A 13331-nucleotide genomic window follows, 5' to 3' on the forward strand; every position below is an offset into this window, starting at 1 on the left:
TGGGCTGTTGTTGCATATTGATTTGTGGATATCTGAACTGCTGAGATGGGTATGGTATGGCAGTTGTGGTCTTGGCATGGTGTTGGGGATATCCTTTCTACGTCACGGGTTTGGAGAGCCGGGATTCATGGGTCGGAAGTTACGGGAACAGCGTTTTAATTGATTCATGCTTCAGGAACCAGCGATCAGATAAGCTTATCAATTTTATACCGGGTGTCTTTGCCCAATCCCCTCCCCCAAACCTCGAATTCCAAACAAATAACTAAAAATTGGTTGGTCAAAATGATCCTTTCCAAAGTCAACGGTGAGAGTGGACACGAAATAGATGATGAAATAGCCGATCTTGAGCGTAGGTTGGCAGAGGCAAAAGCCAAACGTTCTCACTCGACCTCATTGAACTCTCACCCACCATTAGCAAGTAGGTCTCACTTCACTGTTTACATCAACGACCCCCTTTTTTTATCCCCTCCAAATTTTCTAACCCCCTTGTCCAGAACCCCTCTCCTCACCCCTCACCTCACCAACACACTTCCTCCTCCTCCTCTCCGACTCGGCCCTCCCCCTCGGCAGCTTCGCCTTCTCCTCTGGGCTGGAAAGCTACCTCGCCCATCAAAAAGTCGTCTTCGGCCAGCCGTCCTCCTTCGCCTCCTTCCTGCCCCTCTCCATCTCCTCCTACGCATCCACCACCCTCCCCTTCGTCCTCGCCGCCCACCGCGACCCCTCCCTCGCCAACCTCACCGCCCTCGACGACGCCCTCGACGCCGCCATCGTGTGCACCGTCGGCAGGCGCGCTTCCGTCGCTCAAGGCCGCGCCCTGCTCTCCATCTGGGAACGCTCCTTTGCCGGCGCCCTCGCCGAACGAGGAACAGCAGGAGGAGGTGCAGATGTGAACGAGGCGCTGCGGGGCTTCTCCGCCCTCCTGCGCGGCTGCTCAAACTCCTCCTCCTCCTCTACCACCACCACCACCACCACTCCCACATCCACTCCCGCCCTCACCAACGGCGACAGCACACCCACCACCACCACCACCCCTCCCTCTCCAAACGACGACCCCCCCCTCCCCCCGCCCGTCGCCGCGCACCTCGGCCCACTCTTCGGCGCGCTCTGCGCGCTCGCAGGCCTGGGCCTCGAGCAGACAGCATACGTATTCATGGTGAGCCACGTGAAAGCCTTGGTATCAGCGGCGGTGCGGGCGGGCATGTTCGGGCCGTACCAGGCGCAAAAGACGCTGGCGAGCGCGGGCGTGCAGGGCCTGGTGGCGGCGGTGGTGCAGCGCGAGTGGGGGACGCCCGTGGAGGAGGCCGGGCAGAGCGTGCCGGTGATGGATTTGTGGGTGGGTAGGCATGAGGTGTTGTATTCGAGGATTTTTAATAGTTGATTTGGGTTGGTTTGGGGGGGGGGAGGGGGGTTGGATTATGTGATATTTGGTTCTTGGAGACACCTAAGCACATGGAGCTGTGATCATGTTTGTGTATCTGTTTGTCTAGTTTGGCAGCGGTGGGAACCCTGGTATCATTAATGTACAGCTACAGAGTACAAACGTCCGTCATCTCCTAGCCCCTAATCACTGTCGTCGCTGTCGTACGCGACCAAGGGCCCCGACGAAGCGGCAGCCTTCGGTTTTGACGCGACCGACACTTGCGCTGCCTGCAAAGCGGCCAGCGTGTTGCTAGAAAGAATGCCCCCAGCCTGTGGTTGGCTCTGCTCCTGGGGCTGTTCCTCTGCCATCTGCGCCTCCGCGGCTTCCAGCATCAACCGCTGCTCGTGTTCCAACTCGTATCCTTCCCGACCACGCGGGTTGACAGCGTTAGGCCCCCGAGCGAAGTGCACCTCATCTGGCGCTTCGTATCCTTCTAGGCCATAACTGCTCTCCAGCTTTCGCCGTTTGCGCGCCTCTGGATCCTTGCCCTCAATCTCCGCAACAAATTCCGCCGGCAGAGCCTTCCGAATAGCCTCGGCTGCTTGTTCTTCAATTCGCCTAGCCTCTCGTTTCTGCGCCATCGGGTTTGGGTCGGCTGTCGGCCCATCGGACATTCAAGACCTCCTCATGATCGAGAGACCTGGGTATGTTAGCCAAAAGAAAATGGTCAAAATATTTCAGTAGGCCACGTACTGATGGGCCATCGCCTCCTTTGCAAACTGCGCATTTGCCTCGTTGGTGTATGTCACAAACGCCACGCCCCGGGTATTGAGAACGCGGACGCGTTCAATCTGTCCCCACTCTGCAAGATGCCGTGCCACGATCTCCTCAATATCGTCCGTCACATGGATCCGGCCGATGTACACGGTGCGGTTCTGGCGGGTGAAGCTGCCGACACCGCCCATGTCGTCGCGGTAGTCGCTGAACTTGTCACGGCCAAAGCAGTCGACGTTCGGGTTGAAGATGTCGTGGATGCCGGGTAGTCGGTGGAGGTAGTCGCAATCTTGACCCTTGGGGCTACAACTGTCAGCGATCACCCCTATTTAAAGAACCTAGCGATGGTGCAAACTCAACGTACCATATTCCCCTGGCAAAGAAAAGACAGAAATAGGACCCGGGCCGCGCATCAGCGCGCGTGTATCCGGAGTCCTGAGCGACATTGCATCTCCCTTTAGCATGTGTCTGCGACAGATACTTGTCTTCCCGGTCGCCCCCTGACCACTTGTTATACCAGATGTTGAAAACTGTGCCCGTCTGCGGTGGCGGTTCCGACTTGATCAGAGCTGGGTCGATTTGTGGTCGCGCTGGGCGCTTCTTTCGCCGAATAATCTTCTTCACTTTCTTTTCTGTCGGGGGCGCCACCTCGTTGTTGGTCGTGGCGAGCGCGAGCTCCTGCGCGCCGTCTTGCGCATCCTGGGCGTCGTCAACAACCGCGACGCCCGTGTCGACCCTTGTCTCTACTTCGGCCATGGCCGAGTCCGGTTGCCGTGGAGTTCGAACTGGATATTGGGAAGATTGGGGTCGATCGGGCGGGCCGTAATATACGATGCTCGATGCACAGTATCGGGGTGGTGATTGCAAGGAGAAGGATGGAATACGGTTAGTTTGTTGAATTGTTTCGAGGCAAGGTAACTCATCTGTATATATCGAAACCTTGAAGCAAGCTGCTCATGCGATTGGGTCATAAAAGTCGAAGAGCCTGCCCGTGCGGGATTACATAATACTGTCAAGTTCCACGACAAGCAGAGCAGAACAGATAAACAGAGAAAAGCGTTACGAGCATGAACCTAGATCTCAATGATTTGATGTATATTAGAGGGCACTATACGCCCAATAGTTGTTGAGTTCGGACCAAAAACTAATCAAATAGGTAGATAGATGGCTGTCTCCGAACCATTGAAGCGATGCAAAGCGTAGAACCGTCGACACTTGGCACTCATTGTCAAAGAACTAATGCCACTGAAACTTTCGGCTGGAGGAAACCTTAAAGTCTACTTTTTATTTCGAGTGGATTCCTTTTTGATTTAATCTTTTTTTTTCTCAGTTTTCTTTAACATCGTGCTATTTTCTTGACTTCTGCTTACGTTCGAGTTCCGCTTGTTTAGGCCGTGGGTGACTGTACGGAATAAACTTAGGTTGTCTTGGATACGCATCAGTCTGGGGAACGGCTGGCCGAGTGACGAAGGCGGTGTGCAAGGTTTGGTCGCCCGCCCCACCTACCCCTCGGAATTCTGCCATATTGAAACGTGGGGCACGGCGACGGCAACCAGGATTCATCGACCTGCAAGTTCTCATCAAGACCCTTTCGGATCCTACTTGGAACCGTTTGGTTATTCATCTATTTCGTTTTTCAGGCAACAGTAGGCCAATAAGGGCGTATTGCCCCCCAATTCATCAAGATGGTGAACATCACGGAAAAGATCAAGGAGTAAGAAATACATCCATCCGGTCTTTGCGGGGCATGGATTGACAAGTCTAGGATTGAGGAGGAGATGAGAAAGACCCAGAGTTTGTACCGCCACGGCTCGCTCGGCCAGGAATTCGATGAGACTGATATGTGCCACAGAAAATAAGGCTACCGGTATGCGCCTTGACATGGCCTCGAATTCGAGGACGAAGTTACAAATCGTGTTGCTAACGAGCTTGTGCCAGAATATCATCTGGGTCTCCTAAAGGGGTGAGTGAGTGATCATCACTTCGTCCGATTTGTAAGTGCTAATCGCCTGAAGAAAGCTTGCGCGGCTTCGCGCCCAGCTGCTCGAACCAGGGCCGGGAGCAGGTGGTGGCGGAGGTGCTGGTTTCGATGTGAGCAAGAGCGGTGATGCCCGGATAGCGCTGGTCGGCTTTCCTTCGGTGGGCAAATCAACGTTTCTTTCAAAGGTCACCAAGACAAAGTCCGAGGTTGCCTCATACGCCTTCACAACACTTACCGCCATCCCCGGCGTTCTCGAATATGGCGGTGCCGAAATCCAGCTACTCGATTTGCCGGGTATCATTGAGGGTGCTTCAGAAGGCAAGGGGCGCGGGCGACAGGTCATCTCGGCGGCAAAGACCAGCGATCTAATTCTCATGGTCCTCGACGCGACGAAGAGGGCCGAGCAAAGGGCATTGCTAGAAGCTGAGTTGGAGGCAGTAGGCATCCGGCTGAACCGCCAGCCACCGTGAGTTTAGACCCCCCACACCCGCGATTGCGACTTACACGCCAGCAGAAACATCTATCTCAAACCCAAAAAGGCTGGCGGCATGAAGATCACATTCCAGTCCCCGCCCAAGGGCCTCGACGAGAAGATGATCATGAGCATCCTTCGGGATTACAAGCTGCTCAACTGCGAGGTGCTGGTGCGCGACGAGAACTGCACGGTCGACGACCTGATCGACGTCATCATGAAGGACCACCGCAAGTACATCAACTGCCTGTACGTGTACAACAAGATCGACAGCGTGTCGCTCGACTTCCTCGACAAGCTGGCGCGCGAGCCGCACACGGTGGTCATGAGCTGCGAGCTGGACCTCGGCATCCAGGACGTCATCGACCGCTGCTGGAAGGAGCTCAACCTGATCCGCATCTACACCAAGCGCAAGGGCGTCGACCCGGACTGCAGCGAGGCGCTCATCGTGCGGAGCAACAGCACCATCGAGGACGTCTGTGACCGCATCCACCGCACGCTCAAGGACACGTTCAAGTACGCCCTAGTCTGGGGCGCTAGCGCGAGGCATATCCCGCAGAGGGTGGGGCTGGGGCATCCCGTGGCGGACGAGGATGTAGTGTACATAGTGAGCGGGTGGAAGGCGTAGTCAGATGTCGGGGAAATAGGAAGAGCGTGATTTACAGCCACTCAGTTAGAAGAAAAGTCCCGTGATATTGATACCGCATGTTTTGGTATGTGCGTGTCTCCTGTCATACCCAGTCATAAACCACCCTCACCCCTCCCTGTACCCTGATGATAAAGACCCTTCATACCGAGCGCAAGACACAAAACCCAACAACAGATTCTCCCAAAACGCCTCGTGGTAGACCAACCGACCCGTCCCTCTTCTCGGCAGCAAACAACGCGCCTTCTATGTCAAAGCAGAAAAAGTGACAAAGGAAAGAAAGAAGATAGCAATAGGCGTCAGCCAAGAAATGCCTCGGCAGCAAACAACATGCTCTCAATGTCAAAGCAGAAGAAGCGGCAAAGCGATCGAATGGGAAAAAGCAAAGATATCCGAGCCGGAAGCGCGAGCAACTTAGTTGGCGAAGGGGTTGTCGTGCTGTGCCGTCGTCGCGGGCTTGCTGGCAAAGAGCGGGCCACCATTGCTGCCGCCATCCGCGCCGAGTTTCTTAGCTGACGCACGAGCGAAGAGTGATTTCGGCTTGCCCCTACAGTAGAGATATCCGTTAGCTTCTGTGTGTGTGAAGGGCTGAGGCCATGTATGGCCGGGGAGGAGGCGGTGACGTACTTGCCGACCTGCTTGTTGCGGAACGCTGACAGCTTGGCGGTGCAAGGGCTCATGATGGTGTCCGAGGGGGAGATGAAGGTTTTGTTCCTGGAGAGAGAGACGAGGTTAGCGATTGAGGCCCTTAAGATTGCTTTTTATCGGTGGGGAGGAACCACGTACTCGCCCTGCTCCATCTTGGACTGGAAGACCTGACGGTGGTGCTCCATGCTCATAACATCAGGCTTGGTGTTCCCGTCGGTCTCGGTGTGGTTTTGGCCGTGAGCGGGCATCGACGTGTTGACATCCCGAGCGGCGAGCACGTTGGCGGAAGACATTGTTGCTAGGTATTTGAGTGCGTGGACCCGGTTGTTGAGATCGAACGATGGGAGACGGACTGGGAATCGAGCTGGAGTTTGCTGTTCAACGAGAAGCAAAACGAGAGGTTGCAGGTGGGCTGTTGATTGCGTATGGGAAGGGGCAAGCGGCAAGTGGATGGCAGGTATCCGGGCTTAAATTGACCTCGAGGAATGTGTGCGGTTGTTGCATGGCTCAGTCAGGCTGCAGAAAAAGACGAGAAAACATGTTTCCGGTTTTGGCCATTGACCGGGCAACGGCATGAACAACGGGCCCATAAAACCCTATCCCTGCCGCCTTGGCAAGCAAACCGCGGGAAAATCGGAGGACTTGGAATGACTCCCTTCAACCCAAAGGAGACGGGATCAACCGCCCAACAAAAGAATTTAAACAAGGGGAAATTGCTGGTATAATTTAGGTACCTATATTGGGCCATACTAAACAACTATAACAACAGAAACATGAGTCATGACCGGGTTTCTAAGACGATCGCTTAATGTTGGACCCGATCTCGGTCCTCGTTACACCGTACTGCTTCATCAGCTGTTCGGACTTGGCCTTCTGCGCGGCAATCTTCTCGGCAACGGCCTTGCCACGTTTGTTTTCATTCCTGCCCATTTGCTGCAGGTGAACCTCGTCGGGGCCGTCCGCCAACCTCAGCGTCCTGATGCCGGCCCACATGCTAGCCAATGGCGTATCCTGGCTGACGCCCGCGCCACCAAACGACTGGACAGCCCGGTCAATGACGGTCAGCGCCGTCTGCGGGATGAGGACCTTCGCTTGGGCGATTTCTTTGAGAGCGGCCTTGGGCCCGTGGTCGTCCATCTTGATGGCAGCGTTGAGCACAACAAGGCGCGCGGCGTCAATCTCGATCCGGGACTTGGCCACCCACTCCAGGATGACGCCGTGCTCGCGCAGCTGCTTGCCGAAGGTCGTCTTCCTGGGGTCGTTGATCCGCATGAGCATCCATTCTAGAGCCCGCTCAGACGCGCCAATCGTCCGCATGGCGTGGTGGATGCGGCCTGGGCCAAGACGACCCTGGATGATCTCGAAGCCACGACCCTCGCCGAGCACGAGGTTGGCGGCCGGCACGCGCACATTCTTGAAGGTGATGTGGCCGTGGCCGTGAGGAGCGTCGTCGTACCCGTAGACTGAGAGCATGCGGTGAATGGTGATACCCTCGGTTCCTGCGGGCACAATGATGACGGATTGCTGCCTATAAGGATCCTTGTTGTTGGCGTCGTTCTTGCCCATGACAATGTAGACCTTGCAACGCGGGTCACCAGCACCGCTGGACCACCATTTCTGATCCGAGTGTTAGCTTGGACGCGAGTACAGATTACTCAACGTATATGGATGCCGTACCTGGCCGTTCAGCACGTAATGGTCACCGTCCCGCTCAATCTTCAACTCGATGTTGCGCGCATCAGAAGACGCGACCTGGGGTTCCGTCATCAAGAAGGCCGAACGGATTTCGCCGTCCATCAATGGCTTCAACCATTTGGCCTTCTGCGCGTCGTTGCCGTACTTGGCCAGCACCTCCATGTTGCCCGTGTCAGGGGCGGCACAGTTGACGGCCTCCGAGGCGGTCCTCGACTTGCCTAGCCACTCGGCCATCAGGCCATACTCAAGGTTGGTCCAGCCCGGCGACTCTTTGTAGTGGCCCTTGGGCAGGAACATGTTCCAAAGGCCTAGCGACCGAGCCTTCTTCTTGAGGTCCTCCAGAATTGGGGGGTGGGAATTCCATCTGGCATCCCCCGCACCGATCTGGGCTTCATAGACGGCATCGGCACTGTGAGGGTATCAGACCAAGATGCATTGTGAGGATGCGATATGGCCGCTGACTTACGGGATGCAATCTTCCTCAACAAACTTGGCTACAACATCCAAAATTTGCTTTGCCCGCTCGCTCACGCGGTGACTAACCTAAACACATGTCTTAGCTGACGGCCATAGGGGGTGCCAGGATTAATAGGGGAATCCTACAGCAATTGGGATCTGCGCGGACATAATGCAGACGTTTTGTATCTTTCGATGGTGTTTGTGTGTGTGTGTGTGTGTGTGTGTGCGTATAAGGAGTGCTTGTTTCTTGTCAAGGTGAGAAGGTCGTGTTCACTTTATGACAAGATGTTTCGGCAGTCTGATGATGTTGAATCAATGGCTCGGTCAAGCTTCCTCCCTGGTACGATTAACCGTCCATGCCGAGGTCCATCGGTCCCCCGGCTTCAGTAACCAGCGGTGCGGAGCGCCAAGCTTGAAGTGGCTGGTGGAAACGCGGAGGTGGCTTGCTTATGGGCCCACCACAGATTGACAGGAGCACCTCACTGGGAAGCCTTTAGGGTGAATCGAACCAATTCAAGTGTAAGTGAAGAAGTCAAGGTGCACGTTTGGCTAAAAGTTAGTATCCTTAACCGTACGCCCATGCTGAATCACAGAAATCTACAACTCAACCACCACTTCGTTCGCCACTGATTACTCCCCGACATTACTGTGTACGAACATGAAATCGTCATGGCCCTCGAAAGAGCTTAGCGTTGAGGGAGGTGGAGTTTTGTCAGACGATGACCCATTTTTGACAGTCTTGACATGCATGTTACGTTGGACGATTAACGAGAATGGATACCCGTACTTGAGTTGTCGGTCTCAAAAACCGAACTGGTAGGGAACGGTGTGGACGAGGGCAGAAGAAAGAAAAATCAGCATGAGTAGAACGACTGAGGTAAAATAATTCTGCAAAAAAGGGCTGCTCGAATTCATTCATATGCCTATATAATTAGGTATGTACCTGGTAGTTGCTGTCTCCTGGCCAGGTGGCCGAACCACCTATTGCAGAACAGAGAATGCTGGGATGACGCGCAAACTTGCACGTTTTTTACTCTGCTCAGCCCGCTGCCTGCTGGGGCGAGAAAAGCAATTGGAGCGTTGCGTGGCCTTATCAATAACTGCTGTGTACGCGTTCAGTTCTGGTTTCCTCACGGGTCGGGGAAGGCAAACAGCTTGCCTTCTTGAGATGCTCGGGAAACCCACCAGAATGGGAACCGCAGCGCCTATCCGGGACTCGGTCCCGGCCGATCGTCCGTTTGGACTTCCGGCGCTACTCGCCGCACGGCCCAAATATGAGGCCTGCCGAGGGTTTCGAATATTTTGTGCCGTCCCAGTTACCAACACGACAGCAGTGGTTCTTGCGCTCAACGCATCATCGGCCCCCACATGTGCTGTTGACACACACCGTGATACCATCATCTGCCTGCGGCAGGCATCAGAGTTTGGAACCCGTTCGTCACCCCGGGACGTCAGCCGCCGCCCGGCTGTTCCCAGCTTACCCCTGGCCCAATGATAGTCGGGCGCATGCGACAAAGCAGCAAGAGGCACCGAGACGGCAGGGCCGTGGTCACATTGCAGATCCAGCGGGAAGCCAGAACGTGGTTCAGGGCTGGGTCGATGTCACGCTATGGAAAATTGTGCATTCATGGCCTCCATCCGAGTCGGCGAAACACTGACCATTCCTGCAGTCTGTTGATGTTTGGTATCGAAATGTCTGCTCCGGTCTGTGGTAACATGTTGGCCTTCACTTCAAACCTCGAAGGATCGGTCATGTGTCGTGGCCACAAGACCGGAGTTGAGCTGTCAAAGCTCAAACCTTGCCGGGTCATTGTCACATTACGACGTTCATTTTGGGGAGTTCGAATGTCGGCCCGATCTTGGGAGGCGAGTGTCAAGAACCATTACTCCGATTGGTGATTGCAGCCAAAAATCTTCGACGTTGACTGCTGCAGGTGAGGATAAAGTGCTTGCATTAGGCGAGAAAATCAACCATCTTGGGCTGGGGTGGCGGGGACCTTGTAGCCCACGTCTTGGGCCCCTCCTTTCTAATTTTGTTGGCTGCACACCCTGTCTCAACACTGACGGGGCTCCCCTCTCCGGCGTCCGTCCTTTCTCCGCGACACCGCATCCATTCTACCTGCCTTGGGCGGGCTCGACATTCGAGGCGGATGCCGACATTGACATTGCCGCCTGCGTTACCCTCCAACGTTCACCGAGCGAAAGCCATTCGCTTTCCAGCTGAAAGATATACCCACCCCACCTCACCTGAGCCCTGATGCGACCCCCTCCCCGCAGCCGCGCACTCGATACGATCCTTCACGGGCTTCCCTTTAGCTGTCCCCTTTCCTCCCGAAGCCCTCACGACATCGTCCTTCCGTTACGACAGTTTCGATTCTAGGATTCTCCCCATTAGTGCCACGCGCCTCTGAACCGACCCCACCCTAGAGCTATCTTTAGACCATGCCCCGATGCCACGAACAAACTCCCGGGTCCTAGTTACGAGATAGCATACTCATAACTTGTTACCCCTTCATGCCTCCGTTTTAGCAAGGATGGATATGATGAAGGCGGCTAGCTCGCTCATGCCGAAGAAATTCCGTAGCGTTCGGGAGAAAAATGGGCACCGTCGCAACAAATCATCCGAGTCTGGCGGCAAGGTGTGTTGACGACCACTACCCAACCAAAGACTTGTTTTTCTGACAGCCCTAGGTTCGGCCGCTAACTGCAGACTCATGGCTTTCCATATTCAAGCCCGATTCGGCTAAACAAGCACAGAGGGAAAAGGAGGAGATCGAGAAAGAAGCGGCGACGGTATGCCTCTGATACGATTTCGGGAAGGGGAGCCTGCGTCGCCGTACTAACGGTGTGAATAGATCGAGGTCATAGTTCAGCGCCTGGAAGAACTCAACTACCACGCTGTCTCCAAAGACCTGGTCCGCGTCGCACTCCGTTCCAACTTCGCCGGCGGCAACACCGACAAGGCTGTAGAGCTCCTGCAATTACAACAGCAAGCCTTCTCAGGAATAATACAACCATTCGATCCGAACATCGAAATGGTTGGCGCAGAGAATAGGGGAAATGTCACATGCTATCTAGACTCCTTACTCTTCGCTATGTTCGCCCACCTCACAGCCTTCGAATCCATGCTGAAGAATGACCTGGAAGGCGAGCCTCAAAGGAAGCTTGCCGCATTACTGAGGTTATGGGTCAACATGCTCAGGGGCGGAAAGCTGATCCACACTGATATGGTCCGATCACGCTATCCCTTTCGAATCGCCTCGTGCTAACTAGAACTTTGCAGACAGAACACATACAGCTAGCCTTGGCCGAGTGTGGCTGGAAAGACGCCGCGCTTCTCGAGCAACAGGACACATCCGAAGCCTGTCGCGGATTCTATTGCCGACGCCTTGCAGTTACCACTTCTCGCCCTCCAAATGGACCTTTTTCACCACGGAAAGGGGGATATAGATGACCACAAAGTCGTCCATGAGAGGTGCCTTAACCTCCCCATTCCGCCTGACACCGACGGAAAGGGAATAAAGCTCGAAGACTGCATGGAAGCATACTTCAACAACAAGGTGGACGTTCTTCGCGATAGTCTCGACGACAAGAAGTCCATCGACAGGCCCATCCTGAGTCCAGAGAGCACGATTCGGATGGTCCCCGAGGACGGGGACGAAACACCACGTGCGGAGGAGGAAAATACGCAGTTGCAACGGAGGTGGACAACACATGGAGGCATCATGCACTCCCCAACCTCCGTATCAAGCTCAGATCCCACGCCGTCTGGCTCCCGGACAAGGTCTACCAGCATCATACAGCGAATTGTGGTGAATGAGAAACACTCGGGTGGACCATCCGCCGATGCAGAAACAAGGAGCCTACTGCAACGAGCCAAGCGTACCGGCTCAACGGTAGTAAAGGCTGTCACCATCCCAGCCTGGCAGTTCTACCGGTTAATACGTTAGTACCCTTTTTGCTCCATCTCTCATTCAAAAAGGCTGAAGGCTAATGCTTGTTATTTTAGCGTGGAATGCCACTTCAAACAGCGCCCCAAGCAGCGACATGGAACTTGCTCGGCATTTCAATCAACGCCCTGTGGTGGCCATTTGTTTGAAGAGGTATACCATGACAGAAACTGGTGTCCCCATCCGGCAAAACACCTTCATCGATATTCCCGACAGCCTTCGGCTGCCGCACTTCATGGTCGTCGATAGCGCCAAGGGAGAAGATCACGATTCGAACGGGTTGAGTCAAGGGTACAAGTTGGTTTTGCAGTCGGTCATTTGCCACCGGGGCGATTCGATTCACAGCGGGCATTACGTCGCCTACGCCCGGGTTGCGCCGAAACTGTTGACGGATAACCGAAAACACGACCATGATCCGCCTCCGGATTACGAGGAACCGCAGTGGGTGAGGTTTGACGACCTGTCGATCGACAAGCGGGTCGAAACTGTGGATGATATCCAGGAATGCCTGCGACGTCAGGAAGAAATGCCCTACGTATTAATCTACCAGATCGTGCCGATGGTGGACGTGACAACAGCGACCTCGACCGACGGATCCGTGACGGAGCCCCCCTGCTACGTTGAGTCAACAACAACCGTCCCTGGGACGCCGAGCGTTGGAGCGGTGTCCGACGCCGGCCAACTCTCAAAGTCGGCGAGTGGCTATTTCGAGTCTGCAACAACGCTTGCTCAGAGCGCACCACACATCCGTTTCAGCTCTGAGATCGAACAGCGTCCACGGCTGAGTTTGGAAGACGATCCACCCTCTCTCGCCATCAAAACGGGGGGTGGCTCGCGGCGTGGCAGCATCACGTCCTCTGAACCTCCCCTCCAAACCAACCTCGCTGTTACCCCCGAAGCCGTTTCGCCAGTCGTCACGCACCCAGGAAGAGAACAACGGTGCCCGGCGTTCGCGGGCAGCCGCCATGTTTAAGACGGGGGCAAGCAAATCCCGACCCACCAGCCAGGCCGGCGAGGGTCGGATGAGCCTTACCATATCAAGATTCGGATTCGGCCGGCAAAGCAAAGATGGCAACTCCAACGGTGCCAATAGTGTCAATGGCGCGACCACGAACTCGAACTCGGAGGCATCGGCGAGTGACCACGGCGGGTCTGCTGTTGACGGGGAGGAAGCGGGTAGTGGGAACGATAGGGAAAAAGAAAGCCACATGGTCCACAACCACAAGAAGGACAAAGACCGGAGCAAGTCCAAGACCCGGGACCGGGAGGAGAAGAAGGACAAGGGAAAGGGGAAGGACTAGACTGGCATGCCTGACCGCGTGTGTGCTATTATGGAGGGCTCACTG

The 13331-nt window shown here is 55.2% G+C and overlaps 7 protein-coding genes across 7 annotated transcripts; 3 read left to right on the plus strand and 4 right to left on the minus strand.

Moving 5' to 3' along the window:
* Positions 1–282: 282 nt before the first annotated feature.
* On the plus strand, positions 283–1564 carry CHGG_07723 (uncharacterized protein; the record flags this gene model as incomplete). Its single annotated transcript, XM_001225378.1, has 3 exons — positions 283–349; positions 495–1337; positions 1527–1564. The coding sequence occupies 3 exons, from the start codon at positions 283–285 to the stop codon at positions 1562–1564; spliced, it is 948 nt and encodes a 315-aa protein (XP_001225379.1).
* Positions 1565–1978: 414 nt separating this feature from the next.
* Positions 1979–2890, minus strand: CHGG_07724 (uncharacterized protein; the record flags this gene model as incomplete). The annotated part of the gene is made up of 3 exons (XM_001225379.1): positions 1979–2060; positions 2114–2437; positions 2499–2890. The coding sequence occupies 3 exons, from the start codon at positions 2888–2890 to the stop codon at positions 1979–1981; spliced, it is 798 nt and encodes a 265-aa protein (XP_001225380.1).
* A 929-nt stretch (positions 2891–3819) lies between these two features.
* CHGG_07725 (uncharacterized protein) lies at positions 3820–5215 on the plus strand (the record flags this gene model as incomplete). Its single annotated transcript, XM_001225380.1, has 5 exons — positions 3820–3848; positions 3900–3928; positions 4073–4097; positions 4150–4581; positions 4627–5215. 5 exons carry the CDS (start codon positions 3820–3822, stop codon positions 5213–5215), a joined length of 1104 nt encoding a protein of 367 aa, XP_001225381.1.
* Positions 5216–5647: 432 nt separating this feature from the next.
* CHGG_07726 (uncharacterized protein) lies at positions 5648–6174 on the minus strand (the record flags this gene model as incomplete). Its single annotated transcript, XM_001225381.1, has 3 exons — positions 5648–5780; positions 5861–5947; positions 6020–6174. 3 exons carry the CDS (start codon positions 6172–6174, stop codon positions 5648–5650), a joined length of 375 nt encoding a protein of 124 aa, XP_001225382.1.
* Positions 6175–6673: 499 nt separating this feature from the next.
* Positions 6674–8203, minus strand: CHGG_07727 (uncharacterized protein; the record flags this gene model as incomplete). Its single annotated transcript, XM_001225382.1, has 4 exons — positions 6674–7498; positions 7559–7985; positions 8043–8119; positions 8180–8203. 4 exons carry the CDS (start codon positions 8201–8203, stop codon positions 6674–6676), a joined length of 1353 nt encoding a protein of 450 aa, XP_001225383.1.
* An 813-nt stretch (positions 8204–9016) lies between these two features.
* CHGG_07728 (uncharacterized protein) lies at positions 9017–9846 on the minus strand (the record flags this gene model as incomplete). The annotated part of the gene is made up of 3 exons (XM_001225383.1): positions 9017–9408; positions 9517–9626; positions 9695–9846. The coding sequence occupies 3 exons, from the start codon at positions 9844–9846 to the stop codon at positions 9017–9019; spliced, it is 654 nt and encodes a 217-aa protein (XP_001225384.1).
* A 723-nt stretch (positions 9847–10569) lies between these two features.
* Positions 10570–13286, plus strand: CHGG_07729 (uncharacterized protein; the record flags this gene model as incomplete). Its single annotated transcript, XM_001225384.1, has 6 exons — positions 10570–10674; positions 10727–10828; positions 10891–11265; positions 11338–11980; positions 12045–12898; positions 12993–13286. 6 exons carry the CDS (start codon positions 10570–10572, stop codon positions 13284–13286), a joined length of 2373 nt encoding a protein of 790 aa, XP_001225385.1.
* Positions 13287–13331: the final 45 nt, after the last annotated feature.

The sequence above is a fragment of the Chaetomium globosum genome, genomic scaffold, assembly GCF_000143365.1.
Source record: "Chaetomium globosum CBS 148.51 scaffold_5 genomic scaffold, whole genome shotgun sequence".
NCBI lineage: Eukaryota > Fungi > Ascomycota > Sordariomycetes > Sordariales > Chaetomiaceae > Chaetomium > Chaetomium globosum.